At 40.1% G+C, this 18,101-nt stretch overlaps 1 protein-coding gene across 1 annotated transcript; it reads left to right on the plus strand.

Moving 5' to 3' along the window:
- The first annotated feature begins 1,353 nt into the window (after positions 1-1,353).
- On the plus strand, positions 1,354-12,028 carry LOC140938567 (polyunsaturated fatty acid 5-lipoxygenase-like). Its single transcript, XM_073388059.1, has 12 exons — positions 1,354-1,455; positions 2,172-2,224; positions 2,802-3,133; positions 3,882-4,026; positions 4,270-4,376; positions 4,833-5,028; positions 5,587-5,693; positions 6,206-6,460; positions 7,578-7,684; positions 8,522-8,624; positions 9,875-10,093; positions 10,795-12,028. The coding sequence occupies exons 1-12, from the start codon at positions 1,397-1,399 to the stop codon at positions 11,026-11,028; spliced, it is 1,917 nt and encodes a 638-aa protein (XP_073244160.1). The 5' UTR covers positions 1,354-1,396; the 3' UTR covers positions 11,029-12,028.
- Positions 12,029-18,101: the final 6,073 nt, after the last annotated feature.

The raw sequence follows: 18,101 nt of genomic DNA on the forward strand, positions 1-18,101 counted from the left end.
TCTCTTACCTCATCTTTTTTTACATTTTTATATTTTGTTTGTATGGCAAAAATGATAATAAAGCAAATGAAACAAATAAGATATTTGATTGCTCTTGTTGGAAGCATTTTCATATCAGTCAAACTTTAAACAAGAAAAGATTGTCTCATGATAGGTCAACAAATTGGCAGCTTAATTATTTGACCAATATTTGTCATAATTTTTCTGTTAGACACGGTTGGAAGTCTGAATGCGAATTTGCTGAAAAGGTTCGGTTTCCTAGTAACTCCAGAGATGCAAACATAGACTACGCGAAACATGCTATGTTAGCTGTTTTTCCTACACAGATTCTCTGTCAGTCCTTCTTCACACTCAAGAAAGCGCGAAGAGCCCACCTATCTTTACGGTAACCGTTTCGAAGAATTCAATTTCCACACGAGCTTTCGCAGGTAGGTAAGTCTCTTCGGTTCTTTCTAACTGATGACGGAATATCAGTGAATATCGTGCTATATGAACTAGGAGCTAATGAAAGCTTACTGCCACCTTTTAGAAAGGACTAAAAAGGGACAAGTGGAATCAAAATATTGTCGATAGAAATGTAAATATTGTACATTGAATGTAAATTGTGAACTGAAAACTGTAAATAATTCCGTTCTGTTTTGTACAGTGTTGTGATATTTCGTATTTGTTCAGTACATCAATTAGACCAGTTGCTCTGCAAAATTATTTAGCCCTTGTCCCTGATATATCATTCTCATCATCATCATCATTATCATCATCAACATCATTGTAATTATTATCCTAGAAAACACAGGGTTTTTCCTGCGAAAAGAAAAGTCCAGCCTCCTCAGCAAAGCATAATTGGACAACCCCCTCCCTTCGATCTCGTCGGAATAATGCTCACCATTTGTCCTCCGTCAGTGGTATTTTCCGTTCTCGATTTTTGCTTCAAACCGTGAAAACAACATAACCGCTAGAAAAGGTCGTGTGAAGGAGACAAAATCGTGTGAAGGCAGAAGGAAAGGTTCATAAGCAAAGTGTGAAATATGGTTCACAGTGAAGTCGACTTTGGTCATTTTTAGACCTCGTCGTAGCAATTCTGATGGCGAAATAGGATGTCAAGTCTTGACATATAAATGTCGTGAATTTAATTTCACGGATGGGTCACAGTGAAGTTAATTTTCTTCACTTTGGACCTCGCCGTAGTAATTCTGATGGAGAAATAAGATGTCAAATGTCGAAATATAAATGTAATGAACTTGATTTTGGTCATTTCATACCTCGTCATGTTCATCGTGAGGACGAAATTGTGTTAACAAAACTAGATTCAAATGCTATTTTTATCACTTACATTCTTTTCTTTTCTCTTGTATAGCCAATTAGAACGACCATCATTGTCTTAAGTTGAATCTTAACCATGTGGGTTTCTTTAATAACCTTGTTGCTTCTGACTGGAGACATGATATTCGGGAAAAGGTAGGCAACCTTATGAATTATTTTGACATGTAAAAACCCCTAGGGCGATATAAATGACACAGGAAAGAGGTCAATTGAGGAGAATCTTTGAAATACAGTTCCTTTTAATGGCGTAAATCCATTGTTTTTTAAGTCTCCCCACCCGCCCTTTCCATCTGTCGATCCCCTCTCCCCTAAACTTTATTTTGTAGCTATCCTTTACGTACGAAAGTGTAAAATATAACCTGAGCCATAACTATTGTCTCAGTTGTCTATTGAATCAAAAACCTTCTGAAGCCACCAAGAACAAGAACGTACATTAACAGACTTACTGATATCGCCCCGTGCAAGGTCACACAGACAAACCCAAGACAGTCTTGGATTCTCGATTCCACGCTGTGGATTTCGGATTCCAGGTACTGGATTCCAGTCTTTGTCAGGGGAACTTGGACTCTGGATTCCAAGCTGTGGATTCCTAATCCCAGGTACTGGATCTGGACAGGAGCGGATCGGCTCCTGAACTGGACTTTTTGTCAGTAGAATTTGGATTCCGGATTCATTCCAATCGTTAGCGGGATTCAGGATTCTTCAGCCTAATTCCAGATTCCAAAGCCCGGGATTCCGGATTCCATTAGAAAACACTTTCACTGATTCCGCAATCCGGATTACCTTCCATGGGAGACAAATACCTTTGTTAATAGAGGATCACTCTTGTTGAATTTTTCAATTAACAACAGTGTCAATGAAAAGAGCAAAGAGAAGAGAAGTTCAAAGAAGGCAGGAAACAAGGGTATGGATACAGAAGTGATCTTGACTCTTAAGTGACTTTTACGATATTTGAATTTTAGATTCCAATAATTCGATTCTAGTAACTCTGGGTCGGAGTAACTTGGCTTGTTAAAGGTGCTTGCACCTCCTTTCCGCAGTTCTACAAAGAGTTACCTCAAACAATTGATAACAGTTTTAGGTTCATCGTCAAAGTTTTACTGACTCTACATGACCTGCGTGAGTGAATACTGAATGTAATGTAAAGTGATGTAATGTAATGTTGTAATAGAACGCAATGCAATGTAAAGTAATGTAATTAGTGAAATGTAACTAATGTTTTTTGGGTTGTGATAGTTAATATCATTTGGGTGAAAAATATCATTAGTTACACCGCGTTCTCTGCAATAAAGGAGTGTTCGTTATATCGAGGATCCATTTTTGTCTAGTACCTTACAACCTCCTCTCGGACAATGCTGAATGGTGCGGCAAATCTGTCTTAATTTCCCAATGTTAGTAAAACATCGTCTAAGCTCCAGAAAAGAGCAACAACCTGAAATGTGTCTACGTTCGCAGCTAAACAGCTTCATTCGTTTTAGCAGATTCAGCCAAATGCCCTGTAAAGCTACCACAGAAATCCTCAGCAGACTGTAAAGTTCTAAGGGAAAACGGTCTTGTCGAACAGAGACGCATATTTCAGCTTGCACCACGCCCACCGCTACCCATGCCTCTGGTGAATATGACCATTAACCAGCTCAAGGCTTACTTCCTTCAAGATGACTTTGCGAAGAATTATTTTCTCGGTTATGGGTCCATGCTTCTTAAAAACAAAGGTTTTGCGGCCGAGTGGAGAGCAAAACATCCTGCAGAAATAACTGGGTTCGAGGAGTACGAGGATATGTTTAACGAATTCAGGAGGAATATAGGCAGTAATGTAAGTGAGGTTAACGTTGTTTGCATATTTTAACGTAATCCCTCGAGTCCCCCAGGAATAATCAACATATATTTTCTCTTAACAACATCAATACACAATCAAGGGAAAAATATCGAGAAGTAATGAAATGATCACTTACGATCGTGTATCAAATTCTCTTGACTAATTTTCTAAGGATTTGAGTGGCGATCAGTCTGAAGAATATTTACGTTGATATTGGTGTTTAAAGGATTAAACGCCGCCTTTGTTAAAGTACATTGTGCACCTATACCCAAAGTGAAAGAAACATTTAGGTACCGATAGTGTAAAATTCTGCAATCACATGGAGATGCTAACCATAATTGCGCATTTCAATTAGAGTTTCCCTTTCTTCCACTCCTTCGGTTCAGCTCAACCATTTCTGGCAGAAACTCAGTTTGGTGGCCAAATGAATATAGACCCAACCGAGCTGGATACTGTAGATTGATCGTGTCTAACAATTGTTCATGCACAGTATTGCCAAACTGTTTAGAGTAGTTAATACTGATGATTAATCGGTTCCGTTTTAGGGTCTAAATTATTGTTGTTATTTTCATCATCATCATCATCATCATCATCATCATCATCATCATCATCATAATCATTATTATCGTTATTATCTTTAATGAATTTGTTTGCTCGCTTGTTTCATTTCGCTGTATCTATGGAAATTATTGTAATTTTTAAAATTTGATTCTATCTCAATTCAACACGTCCAATCTATATCCAGGGTAGTTCTGGCTTCTATCGCTTCGCGTCAAATGTAGAACCCTTTAGAGATTTACTCAATGACTGGCCAGATGACGACATCTTTGCTGAACAGAGACTAAGTGGATGTAATCCCATGGTGCTTCGCAGGGTGACAGAAGACTCAGGTTAGTTAACAGTAATCACCTAGGCTTCTACGCAGTCGTTCCTTGTGTCATCACGCAACGTTGTGCACAAATATCGTTGTTGTTATCGTTGCTCATGATTGAAATTATAGATGAACCTGTAAAAGGTTATTGTCGGTACGCGCATGTAATTCTAACTTTTGCTCATGCACTAAGGTGTGGCTCGTTTTGTGAGATTTTCTCTGGTTGAGTATTGATGACATTTTCTTCACTCCACCTTTTTAGAGGACGTGGGGCTAAAATGGTCCGAGTTAAGCCAAACTCTCAACCCGAACTACAAATGGGAAACTGCTATCCAGAATGCTACAGATAGCAATGAACCACTTGCTGAGGTTAAGTATAATCTACTGTTTTCTATTTGATTTTAAGTGGAAGGAAACTTAAGGAAGTAGACGGCACTTGCGTGGAGCCGGAGGCTCTGGCGGTTAGGGAACAGGGATCCCCAGAGGAACCAATGCAACCCGGCAGCAGAGGGGTTTCACAGTATCTGTCTACTTAGAGTAGGAATTTTTCAACTTTGAACAACACACAGGTGGGAACATTAAAGATGAGCAATACTGTCATCAATCAGTCCATTTTTAGCTGGAATATTTTTCGTTCACAAAATGACAGTTTTGTTATGTTTCAGTCAAAACGTTTTTTTTTTTGACTGACTCACGTGTACTTCGTAGAAGAGGTTCAAGCTTTTTGTCCAGTTGGCTGAGATTACAACGTATATATCATCCTGTTGAGTATACCTTGAAAGGCATAAACTAATACTTATTGTTATTATTCTGATTTATCCCTAGGAAATAAGAAACGGCAATGTTTACGTACTCAGATACGAGGTTTTCGACAACATGGTATCTTTTCCAGAATCGGTTGATCAGAATGCCAATCGCACATTGTGGCCTTCAAAATCGCCCGTGGCGCTTTTCGCCATAAAATCCGACGGATTGGACAGACGTCTTCGCCCTGCAGCCATTCAAATCGATTATAAACCAGGTATAGTCAGTTTAAGTGTTTTGGACTGAATTTGAACGAATTTACTCAACAACTGGTAAAAATGTATTCGAGGTCACAGGAACTTGGTAATCAAATGACTGCAGGTGGTAACATGATTTCTGCAAGACCCTTCTGTCCCGTTTAAAAACGCAAACAAGGTTTTTGTCAAGCTCCTTTGCTGGTCGCCAGACTGTAGGCAGCCTGTTTCAGGCGTTCAGATAGTGGAGGACAGCACAAAGAGATATGAGGATGAAAGACAGCGAAGGGTGATCCCTCTAACTTCACGCCACATTTTCTAAACGCCTGTACGCGGCAGAAGCGGATTTAGAACCTAATGTTAAGAGAGGACAGCCTATCCAGACAGACCGTGAGAGTTCTAAGATGAGGGAGGGAGCGAGGTAGAAAACTCGGAAATAACTTTTTCTCGGCCGGATGGGCCTCGGTTTGGCCCAGAATTATAGGGAGGGGAGTACCTACCCTAGATCTTACACAGTTTAGAAATTTGTTTGTCTCGAAAGTTGTGCAATTAAACATTTCAGTTTCCATCACTGTAAATAGATTCTCCTGTATACTCGCCAATGGATGGAGACTCATGGATGCTGGCCAAGATGGTTGTCCAAGCAACAGATTACGCACACAGCCAAATGGTAGAACATCTCCTCAAGGCAAGCAATTATTTATGTAAAAAAAAGAACTTATCTTACGCTATCGGTTTCTCCCTTATAGGGACTGCTGCTTTGTGCAATGTTTGATGGGGGCCTTCCTCTATAAAATTACAGTTTCCGTGCAAATAGAGGATTTAAAGGTAGATAATCTGATTTCTAGCAGCTTCGTTCGATTCGTCTTCGCCGATTTACAAATAGCCGGCGAATAGAGCCATTTCTCCTAGTTCATCGCAGTTTGGGACGTTTCGCGAGACGTCTTAAAAGCGGGGACGAGCGGGAAGAGACGTCTACATTCACAGGCTATTTTTCAAGCAATTGCTGGTACCACTTTCGTATCTTTCTTCTCCTTCTTCTTCTTCTTCTTCTTCTTCTTCTTCTTCTTCTTCTTCTTCTTCTTCTTCTTCTTCTTCTTCTTCTTCTTCAGTTTTTTGTTCTTCTTCTCAGTTCTTAATCTTCTTACAATTTTTTCTCATAGAGCACTTCCATAACCGTCCCTTTTAATTAATCTTCAGATCCATCTTTTTGTCGAGCCCTTCTGCGTGGTTCTTTATCGCCACCTCTCTTCCCAGCATCCACTTCACGAACTTCTAAAATATCACTGTAGAGGTGTCATCGCTACGAACACAATTGGATCCCCATCGTTAGTCATGAAGGGCGGCTACATGGATCAGCTAACAGCCATGGGGGCAGCAGGAACTGTGTTACTGTTACAACGTGGTTACAAAACTTTGAGTTGGAATGATACAGATTTCCGTCTTGATATCCAGGTAAAACACACTCAACTTCGTCTGTTACTGAATGCGGACCCCTCGTGACCGCAAGCGTGCGAACAGCAGACGTTTCTCCGCGCTCATCGCCGCTGAGGGAGGTTTCGCGAAACGTTCCTCAGCGGCGATGAGCGAGGAGAAACGTCTGCCGTTCGCAGGGTACGTGACCACGGGTTGATCTTAATATCGTGTATTCGTTATAGCGGCGAGCTAGAGGTGTTTCTTGTAAGAAAATTTCATTTGGGAGGAAAAGTATTTTTTCTTTATTTTCTATTTACCAGAACGTCGGCTGATGTGAAACTGAAGAATTATAAATTCAACCAAAAAGACAAATATGATCATAAAAATGGACAAAATATTTTTGGTTGTTTCCGCTGTTAAAAGATGTCACTCAAGTAGTATAGTAAGGTGCAGTTAGACCCTTTTTGAGTGTGTGAAGGTGGTGGTTTGTGGTGATGGTGGTGAAGGAAAAATAAAAACGTTTGAGGAAGAACGAAATGGCTGAATTTCTAAGGAGAAGGAAAGGGAAATAAATATGTAAAAAATGCTAGAAAGTGCTAATTTGCCTTCGCACGATTTGCGCGTCGTTGCAAGCCCTGCGGTTGCAAGAATCAGTGAACGGGAGCTAGAATAAATTGTTGTCTGCAATGGACAATGGAAGAGGCGGGAAAATAGAATTTTGATAATGACGCCGCGGCTTTGTGTTTTTAAGTCAAACGCTAGTTAGCCAAAAAGTTATCACGTCATCAGCTATCAAGTATTTCTATTCCAATTAATGAGATTTCCCTGCAAAATAGTGGCCAAATCGGTCACTAATATACTACCCACTCTCGATTGGTTTCCGTTACAGCGAGAGTTAAAACGATAAAGTTGTGCTTTCTGGAGCTAAAATAGTGTCTGTATTCCCGTATTCCGTACGTCCCTACGTACTCAAAAGGGATTATAGTCCTTATAAGGAGAGTTTTTTTAAGTCGATCGTTGAACAAACAAACAGTCAGCTCACTGCTGTCTGTGTTATTGGTGTGTCCGAAATAGCAATGAGTCAGAAATTTGAAATTTGCAATTTGCTAGAGGCTAGCTGTTTCATTTTTATTTGTCTTGTCGTTGTTTTTGACAGAACCGCGGTCTAGACGACAAAGAACTTCTGCCATATTTTCCGTACCGTGACGACAGCGATCTACTCTTGCTGGTTATAAGGAGGATGGTAGAGGACTACGTGAGCACGTAATCACATGAGCATTTTTTCATTCTGTTCATTTTTCTTCACTGCTCGATTGGAGTTTTGATTTTTTGAAACTTATCAATCGAGTCATAGCTAGAGTCCCAACACTATTGCAATTCAATTATGGTTAGTTTTTACAAGAAGTTGGTTTCATCAAATGAGTTAGCAAACTCAGTTTACCACCGTGTTGCCCCGTGTGCTTGTAGAATCCGGAATCCAGGGCTTTGGAATCCGTAATTCAGCACAAGGAATCCGGAATCCCCCTAACGATTGGAGTCCAGAATCCAAGTTCCACTGACAAGAAATCTCGAATCCAGTACCTGGAATCCTGAATCCAGAGCGTGGAATCCACATTCCAAGACTGGATTACTTTGCAGGGGCGAACCGTGATAAGATTGAAAGGTTGACGTTTACAGGGCCATACTAGCTCTTCTGATGGATTTACTCTGACAAAGGGCTAGCGCTAGCGCGCGAAAGTCATTTTTTCAGACCTTATACTTTAGTAAATTGACTTATTGACTCAGTTGATAAAATCAGATAACCGTATCTCACTTCCCCTTTTCCTTTTTTACTTATCCACTCCGTATTTTTATGCCTCGTATTGCTTTCAAACCAACTTTATAATTACTACGTCAATATATATTAAAGCCATCAACACTCAGTCCAGTAAATGACTAGTCCTTGAGCAAATTCTTCGAATCTTCAGTCCACTCCGATAGCCTGGATAGTCTTGAAAGATGTCTGTGACGATGATCCGATATAGCAAATGTTCTTTTCTGAATATAGTGCTATTCCAAAATTTTGGAAACTTTTTAAAGAACACCTGCTTTCTTCTTTAGGTACTATCGTCGCGACAAAGACGTGAGGGACGATAAAGAGCTGCAGGCCTTTGTAAATGAGTTGTCCATCGACGGCACTGGCCCCGACGGTGGAAGTGGACAGGTATGGAGAATGCCGTGGTGCACACGTACTATTGCTTTCAATTTTTCATTAATCGCCCATATGTATAATTTTTTATATCAAACGGAAGCGCGCCTGAAATTCTGGTTGGTCAGGGGTCAGCTTCCATTGTCGGGATCAACTTTAGCAACGTGAGGTGAGCTGGCTAGACAAACAGGAATATCCTTTCTTGGCTCAAATAATTCTTCTTTCTTTCTTTCTTTCCTTCTTTCAGTACAAATATTATGGTATAATGTCAGGGAGTGGCACTCCATATATCATGTCTTTGATTTACAATGTATAACCCGGATGTAAAACGTGTATTTAAAGGGCATAAAAGTACCTAATTCGTCTTCCCTTACTTCCTCTTTTATGACCACGGACGCTTTAGTGTCTTCTTGTCGCAAAAGCACCTAATTATGGGACAGTAGGGCTGCCTTACGAAGTGACCGTATTTGCAGTAAAATATATAATTGTGGGGGTGTGTTCGAGCAACTCGCTCGCTACACGATGAGGTACCAGGAATCTGATTTACATCTTGGCCTTTATTCCTCTTAATCTTCTTACAACTTCTGCTTACTCTACTTCTACTCTACTTTTCCTACTCTTCTCTATTAACTAGTTCAAGTATAGTACAGGGGCGGATCTAGGGGGAGGGTGCAGGGGGTGCGCACCCCCCTCCCCCCCGAGATGACCTGCGGTTTTCTAATACAACTGGCCTGGTATTCTGCAAAAAAAAACTATGTGGTTTATTGGTGTTAAAGTAGAGCAAGAGACGAGTGCACCCCCTCCTAAAAAAAATCCTGGATCCGCCCCTGTAGTAGCGGTTTTTATAGCCAAAGCTGGACATATTTGGGTTAGCTGACCGGAAGAGTTTCTATTGTATTTCTTATCGCTAACACTGCAACAGGTTTGCTATTGTCAGGGAATAGACTAGCCTACGCACAGCCGCAACTGATAAGTACCAAATAACGAAGGTCAGCTCTAAGACCACAAACACAACCACCTGTAACATTCCTAATATGGCAATAAGTAAATTTGCGAGCGAAGCATAACTTCAAATACAAGTAAAAACAAAAGATCAAAACAGGAAAACAGTACGTGGACAAAAACAAGACTTAATGAAACAAAAACTAAACTCAAAAGTTAAGATAGATCTGTCATATTATGTTCACAACATAATAGCAGAACGCACGATGCAAAACAACCAAACCTGACCAGATAAAAAGTGTTTCCAACTCTTCTGTCGCCAGGTAAAAGACTTTCCTTCTGTTTTAAGTGAAAGGATCGAAGTCGTCGACATGGTAACAAGGTTGCTATGGTTACTGAGCGTAAAACACGCCACCGTGAACTACCCTGTGAGTGACTATGGAGCTTTCACGCCTCTTTTACCCACCAAGATTTTTAATGATACTCGCGTTCCACCAGGAGACTTTTCCATCCTGAATTTACCAAGTAGTGACATATCTTCAGTAAGTGTTTTAAAGTCTTCATGAGTCAATAATTATTTATTGACTTATTCATTTCATAAATTTATTTAATCATAAATTTCATGATGATTATTATTATAATAATTTATCGAGTTATAGTGCAGAAGTGCTTGTAATTTTTCAATAAAAGCTTTGTGTACGTTTGAGCTTAATTATGGCGTTTAGCTGAACTTTGGTCAGCTTACAAAAATAGGTAAATCGTGCACTAGTCACTGATAATGACCCATCAGAGCGCTCGTTTTACCTTACATGTTATAATCCTTGTCTTTTTAAGAAACAAAAACCACTGCTTTTTTTTTTTTTCAAATAGAACCTTGGAGACTGGTGTTCCTGTAGATGTAAATTTCGTTTTCAGGCCAGTGTGGTCATGTCACAGACAAAAAATGCGAGACTAATCTGTCGACCACATGGCTGCTCCATATTTACTATTGAGCGCTCACGAAGTTGGTATTTAATTTGGAAAAAGAGAAATTACTCTGTCGCCGATAATAAATTGTTGTATTGCGTCTTTTTCCAACAAATGCTCATGAGGGTGTTGGGTGCATGAGGGAGTGTTGCCCAACTCGCTGCATGTTGTCGGATGACTGTCGAATTCTAGGCTTTTAAATATAAGTCCTTTTCTTTCTTCCACCGATTGTTTTTCCTTATCATCCTTCTAATTATTTTTTTCTCACTCCTTTCAGGCACAAGTTGAGGTGGCCATGAATGTCGGGGCATACCATTATGATACCCTATTTGATTATTATGATGAGCTTTCAGATCCTGAGGCGAGGAAACGCGTGCGATTTTACTACTACTACTTTCAGTATGCTATCAGCCCAACGCTAAAGTTCAGAAACTACAGAAGATTCAGAAAAGGACACCTGACATACCCCTATTTACAGTACCCTTGGCTTCCGAACGGAATTCAAACATAGGACAATTGTAGTAATCAAACAGCTCTAAAATTAATTCCACAGGAAGTTTAGGTTTAAAGGGGGTTCGGGTTCTTACTGCTTCGTCTTACAAATTCACCTTTCAAGTGGTTTTTTTAACCTAAGAATGGAAGGAACTATTCAATTTTGTTTTTAGCTTACGAGGAAACCTTTTTATTCGTTGAGTGGGAGCAGGGACGACAAGGGAACCTTCTCTTAAAACCACCAACAAGCCCTGGAGTATAGAGCTTTCCTACGGGCTTTTAAGTCTTCTTTTTAAAACACTCTATAAAGTGATAAACTCTCTTTACTTATGCTTGCCAACAATGCTCAGGAATTTAAGACAGGGGGTCGATTTATTTAATTTCTTGAGGCGTGACGCAGGGACATAGCAAGTTCATTTAAGCCTGCAAACTGAACCGTCAACCATGACGAACCACAAGAAAAATACAAGAAAAAACGTTTGGTTTAGTTCATTTGAAGCAATTACAAAACGTCCATCAATCGTTGTGACTCACGGTCAGCTGGTAAGTTTAAATGACGAGCTTCGCGCCTCGTTAAAAGCCACACTTAGGCTTAGGCCAAAAGTCGAACTGTTCATGAGGCGAACCAAACTCTAATTTGGGATCTTCCTAAATTAAGTTAGGATCGTCTTTTGCGTCACTCGTAGAGCTTAGGATGCGCCGAACCAATCAATTGAATCAGACCAAGAAGCAATTTTAAGAAAAGTCTCTCTCGGTGACGTCACAGCTCACGGTAAAGTCCAGGATTGACCGAGCTGAGAACTCCTAGGGACTAGGCTGGTTCGTCTCATGAAAAGTTCGACGTGAAGCCTTGCTTGCGCGACTGCCATCGAGTACCTGGCGTTCTTTCATGCAGATCACTACCTTTAGCTGTCTGAATTTCTGATTTTTATGAAAAGAATTAAAAATGATTATAAAAAAGGTATATGAATGGATTGAAAAAGTTTGGTTGGTGAACTTGAGGGATATTAGGGAATAAATGCAGGAATATTTGTATTTGCTGATGAATAAATTATTCCACTAGAAGTCTGTTTATTTGTGTGTTCTTGTCAAAAACAGTCAGGTTTCATCGCCCAGTTGGCTCGCCCAAGAGGTTTGGAGACAACATGATTTCGAGCCACTATTTTCGTTAATCTTTTAGTTTACTATTGACCGTTGCAACAAATAACATCTCACAAAATCGCATGCACCCGAAAATTGCCCTTTATTTTAAATTTTTAGGAAAATGCGCAACAATTTTGCACAGAACGTTTTGGTCGGCGTTTTCTCCGCATTATTTTTCTAAACCAATTTAATTTGTTTATTTTCCTGACACCGGCTTCAAGCTGTATAAGCTGTAAGAACAAGAAATATCGTTAAAATGTGTCTTCGTAGACGGGAATTTTGCGTCTTCAACAGGGCTTTCTGTTTCAGTGCACATGTGACACGACCTTTGGTAATAAATCCGTGTTCTCCTACACGAATACAAAAAATCCGACTAAAATATCTTCATGTAACAGGTAACTATGTGTCACTCAACATAACTATGCATCACTACCCATCACCACCTATCACTGTCCATCACCACCTATCACTGTCCATCACTACACATCACTACATATCACTACACAGCACTACACATCACTACATATTACTACAGATCACTACCCATCACTACACATTGCTACCCATCACTACACATTGCTACCCATCACTACACATTGCTACCCATCACTACACATTGCTACCCATCACTACACATCACTATCCATCACTACCCATCACTATCCATCATTACACATTGCTACCCATCACTACACATCACTATCCATCACTACACATCACTATCCATCACTACCCATCACTATCCATCACTACACATTGCTACCCATCACTACACATCACTATCCATCACTACCCATCACTATCCATCATTACACATCATTATCCATCACTACACATCACTATCCATCACTACCCATCACTATCCATCACTACACATCACTACCCATCACTACACATCACTACCCATCACTATCCAGCATTACACATCACTATCCATCACTATCCATCACTACCCATCACTACCCATCACTATACATCATTACACATCACTATCCATCACTATCCATCACTACCCATCACTATCCATCACTACACATCACTACCCATCACTACACATCACTACCCATCACTATCCATCACTACCCATAACTACCCATCACTACACATCACTACCCACCACTGTCCATCACTACACATCACCACCCATCATTACACATCACTATCCATCACTGTCCATCACTATCCATCATTACACATCACTATCCATCACTATCCATCACTACACATCACTATCCATCACTATCCATCACTACCCATAACTACCCATCACTACACATCACTAGCCATCACTATCCATCGCTACACATCACTGTCCATCAGTATCCATCACTATCCATCACTACACATCACTGTCCATCACTACCCATCACTATCCATCACTACACGTCACTGTCCATCACTACCCATCACTATCCATCACTACCCATCTCTATCCATCACTACACATCACTGTCTATCACTACACTTCACTACACATCACTATCCATCACTGCCCATCACTAAACATCACCACACATCACTACACATCACTACCCATCACTATCCATCACTACACATCACTACACATCACTACCCATCACTATCCATCACTACACATCACTGTCTATCACTACACATCACTACACATCACTATCCATCACTGTCCATCACTACACATCACTACACATCACTACCCATCACTATCCATCACTACACATCACTACACATCACTACCCATCACTATCCATCACTATCTATCATTACACATCATTACACATCACTATCCATCACTACCCATTATTACCCATCACTACCCATCACTATCCATCACTACACATCACTATACATCATTACACATCACTATCCATCACTATCCATCACTACCCATCCCTATCCATCACTACACATCACTGTGCATCACTACACATCACTGTCCATCACTACCCATCACTATCCATCATTACACATCACTACCCATCACTATCCATCACTACCCATCACTACACATCACTACCCATCACTCTCCATCACTACCCATCATTATCCATCATTACGCATCACTACCCACCACTATCCATCACTACACATCACTACACATCACTATCCATCATTACACATCACTATCCATCACTACCCATCACTATCCATCACTACACATCACTGTCCATCACTACCCATCACTATCCATCATTACACATCACTACCCATCACTATCCATCACTACACATCACTGTCCCTCATTACACATCACTATCCATCACTACCCATGAATACACACCACTATCCATCACTACCCATCACTACACATCACTACCCATCACTATCCATCACTACACATCACTGTCCATCACTACACATCACTACACATCACTACACATCACTATCCATCACTACACATCACTGTCCATCACTACACTTCACTATCCATCACTACACATCACTGTCCATCACTACACATCACTGTCCATTATTACACATCACTTTCCATCACAACACATCACCATTCATCACTACATATCACTTTCCATTACTACACATCATTATCCATCACTACACATCACTACACATCACTGTCCCTCATTACACATCACTATCCATCACTACCCATGAATACACACCACTATCCATCACTACCCATCACTACACATCACTACCCATCACTATCCATCACTACACATCACTGTCCATCACTACACATCACTACACATCACTACACATCACTATCCATCACTACACATCACTGTCCATCACTACACTTCACTATCCATCACTACACATCACTGTCCATCACTACACATCACTGTCCATTATTACACATCACTTTCCATCACAACACATCACCATTCATCACTACATATCACTTTCCATTACTACACATCATTATCCATCACTACACATCTCTACTCATCACTACCCATCACTATCCATCACTACACATCACTGTCCATTACTACACATCACTGTTTATCACTACACATCACTTTCCATTACTACACATCATTATCCATCACTACACATCACTACTCATCACTACCCATCACTATCCATCACTACACATCACTGTCCATCACCACACATCACTATTCATCACTACACAACACTTTCCATTACTACACATCATTATCCATCACTACACATCACTGTCCATCACTACACATCACTACACATCACTACACATCACTATTCATCACTACACATCACTGTCCATCACTACACATCGCTACACATCACTACACATCGCTACTCATCACTACCCATCACTATCCATCACTATACATGACTAAACATCACTGTCCATCACTACACTTCACTATCCATCACTACACATCACTGTCCATCACTACACATCACTGTCCATTATTACACATCACTTTCCATCACAACGCATCACCATTCATCACTACACATCACTTTCCATTACTACACATCATTATCCATCACTACACATCTCTACTCATCACTACCCATCACTATCCATCACTACACATCACTGTCCATTACTACACATCACTGTTTATCACTACACATCACTTTCCATTACTACACATCATTATCCATCACTACACATCACTACTCATCACTACCCATCACTATCCATCACTACACATCACTGTCCATTACTACACATCACTGTTTATCACTACACATCACTTTCCATTACTACACATCATTATCCATCACTACACATCACTACTCATCACTACCCATCACTATCCATCACTACACATCACTGTCCATCACCACACATCACTATTCATCACTACACAACACTCTCCATTACTACACATCATTATCCATCACTACACATCACTGTCCGTCACTGCACATCACCACACATCACTACACATCACTATCCATCACTACACATCACTGTCCATCACCACACATCACTATTCATCACTACACAACACTTTCCATCACTACCCATCACTATCCATCACTACACATCACTGTCCATCACCACACATCACTATTCATCACTACACAACACTTTCCATTACTACACATCATTATCCATCACTACACATCACTGTCCATCACTACACATCACTACACATCACTATCCATCACTACACATCACTGTCCATCACTACACATCACTACACATCACTACACATCACTATTCATCACTACACATCACTGTCCATCACTACACATCGCTACACATCACTACACATCGCTACTCATCACTACCCATCACTATCCATCACTATACATGACTAAACATCACTGTCCATCACTACACTTCACTATCCATCACTACACATCACTGTCCATCACTACACATCACTGTCCATTATTACACATCACTTTCCATCACAACACATCACCATTCATCACTACACATCACTTTCCATTACTACACATCATTATCCATCACTACACATCTCTACTCATCACTACCCATCACTATCCATCACTACACATCACTGTCCATCTCAGGTAAATTAAGGCATGGGTCCCCAATGATTCAGTAAAAAAGTGATGGGGGTGGTCTATCTCTGAGCACGAAAGCAGAAGAAAGATGAAACTTTGCCCGATACATACATGTGTGGTGTCTGTCAATTAGGTGATGTTCAATTACGCAAATGTTGTCACGTGACTCCACACGGCCAGAAAACAATAAAAAGTCTTTAAACAAAAATGGCAACACTTTTTGTTGTGAGTTATTAAACCGGACTGGTTTAGAACAATGTGTCATGCAAGCATCTACGAGACTGTGCTTGGCCTTTTTTGAATTTTTTACTGTTTTAGTAAATAAACGGCTTTTTCAACTAGACCCAGTCCCCCAAAGCAATTGTATCCCATCTTAACGCCTTCGATTTTAAATATCTAAAAAAGGCCAAGCACAGAAGTGATACATTAAACGGCATTAACATTATGCAACCGGCAAAATAATTGAAGACACACGAAAAAGTGTTGCCGTTTGAAGAACAAGCTTTTTCCGCCAACGGAGGTCACGTGACCTAATTTGCATAATTTTAAAGCACAAAATTGACACAAACTAAAAATGTGGTTAGCTGGCAAAGTTTTATGTCTCTTCATCTAAAGCTCTTAGATACAGACCACCCCCTCACTTTTGAAGAGAGCAAATTAAGGCAGATTGAGGCCCATGCCTTAATCTACCTGAGATCACTACACATCACTGTTTATCACTACACATCACTTTCCATTACTACACATCATTATCCATCACTACACATCACTACTCATCACTACCCATCACTATCCATCACTACACATCACTGTCCATCACCACACATCACTATTCATCACTACACAACACTTTTCATTACTACACATCATTATCCATCACTACACATCACTGTCAATCACTACACATCACCACACATCACTACACATCACTATTCATCACTACACATCACTGTCCATCACTACACATCACTACCCATCACTATCCATCACTACACATCACTGTCCATCACCACACATCACTATTCATCACTACACAACACTCTCCATTACTACACATCATTATCTATCACTACACATCACTACTCATCACTGCCCATCACTATCCACTCTCTACACATCACTATCCATCACTATCCATCACTATCCATCACTACACATCACTAAACATCACTGTCCATCACTACCACATCACTATTCTTTTCATAGCTTGAGGAAGGCTAAAAATTGGTAGATGACCGTTTCTTTCATGTACATTGAAAACTAGTTTATTTTTTAAATAAATCACTAGAGCAGTGAGTTAAGAACATGCTTTGATGCCGCACAAACTCTTATAATTATGAGGAGTAAACTAATCAACCGAGAACCGACCCAAATCTGTTTTGCTTACGCTTTCTTTGATTGGTTATCCTTCCACCTGTAATAAAAAAGTGTACGCCATTCTTATTGACTGTATAAGCTCTTCTCACATTTGAAAATAAAGCGTATAAATTTCTGCAAATAACCTTTGCAAAATAGAATTCTCGTGTTACGTGT

The sequence above is a fragment of the Porites lutea genome, chromosome 5, assembly GCF_958299795.1.
Source record: "Porites lutea chromosome 5, jaPorLute2.1, whole genome shotgun sequence".
NCBI classification, from domain to species: domain Eukaryota; kingdom Metazoa; phylum Cnidaria; class Anthozoa; order Scleractinia; family Poritidae; genus Porites; species Porites lutea.

Coding starts and splice junctions, on each gene's coding strand:
- LOC140938567 (XM_073388059.1), top strand. CDS start 1,397: ATGTGGGTTTCTTTAATAACCTTGTTGCTTCTGACTGGAGACATGATA. Junction 2,225..2,801: donor AAAGAAGGCAGGAAACAAGG/GTATGGATACAG, acceptor TCGTTTTAGCAG/ATTCAGCCAAATGCCCTGTA. Junction 7,685..8,521: donor GTAGAGGACTACGTGAGCAC/GTAATCACATGA, acceptor TTTCTTCTTTAG/GTACTATCGTCGCGACAAAG.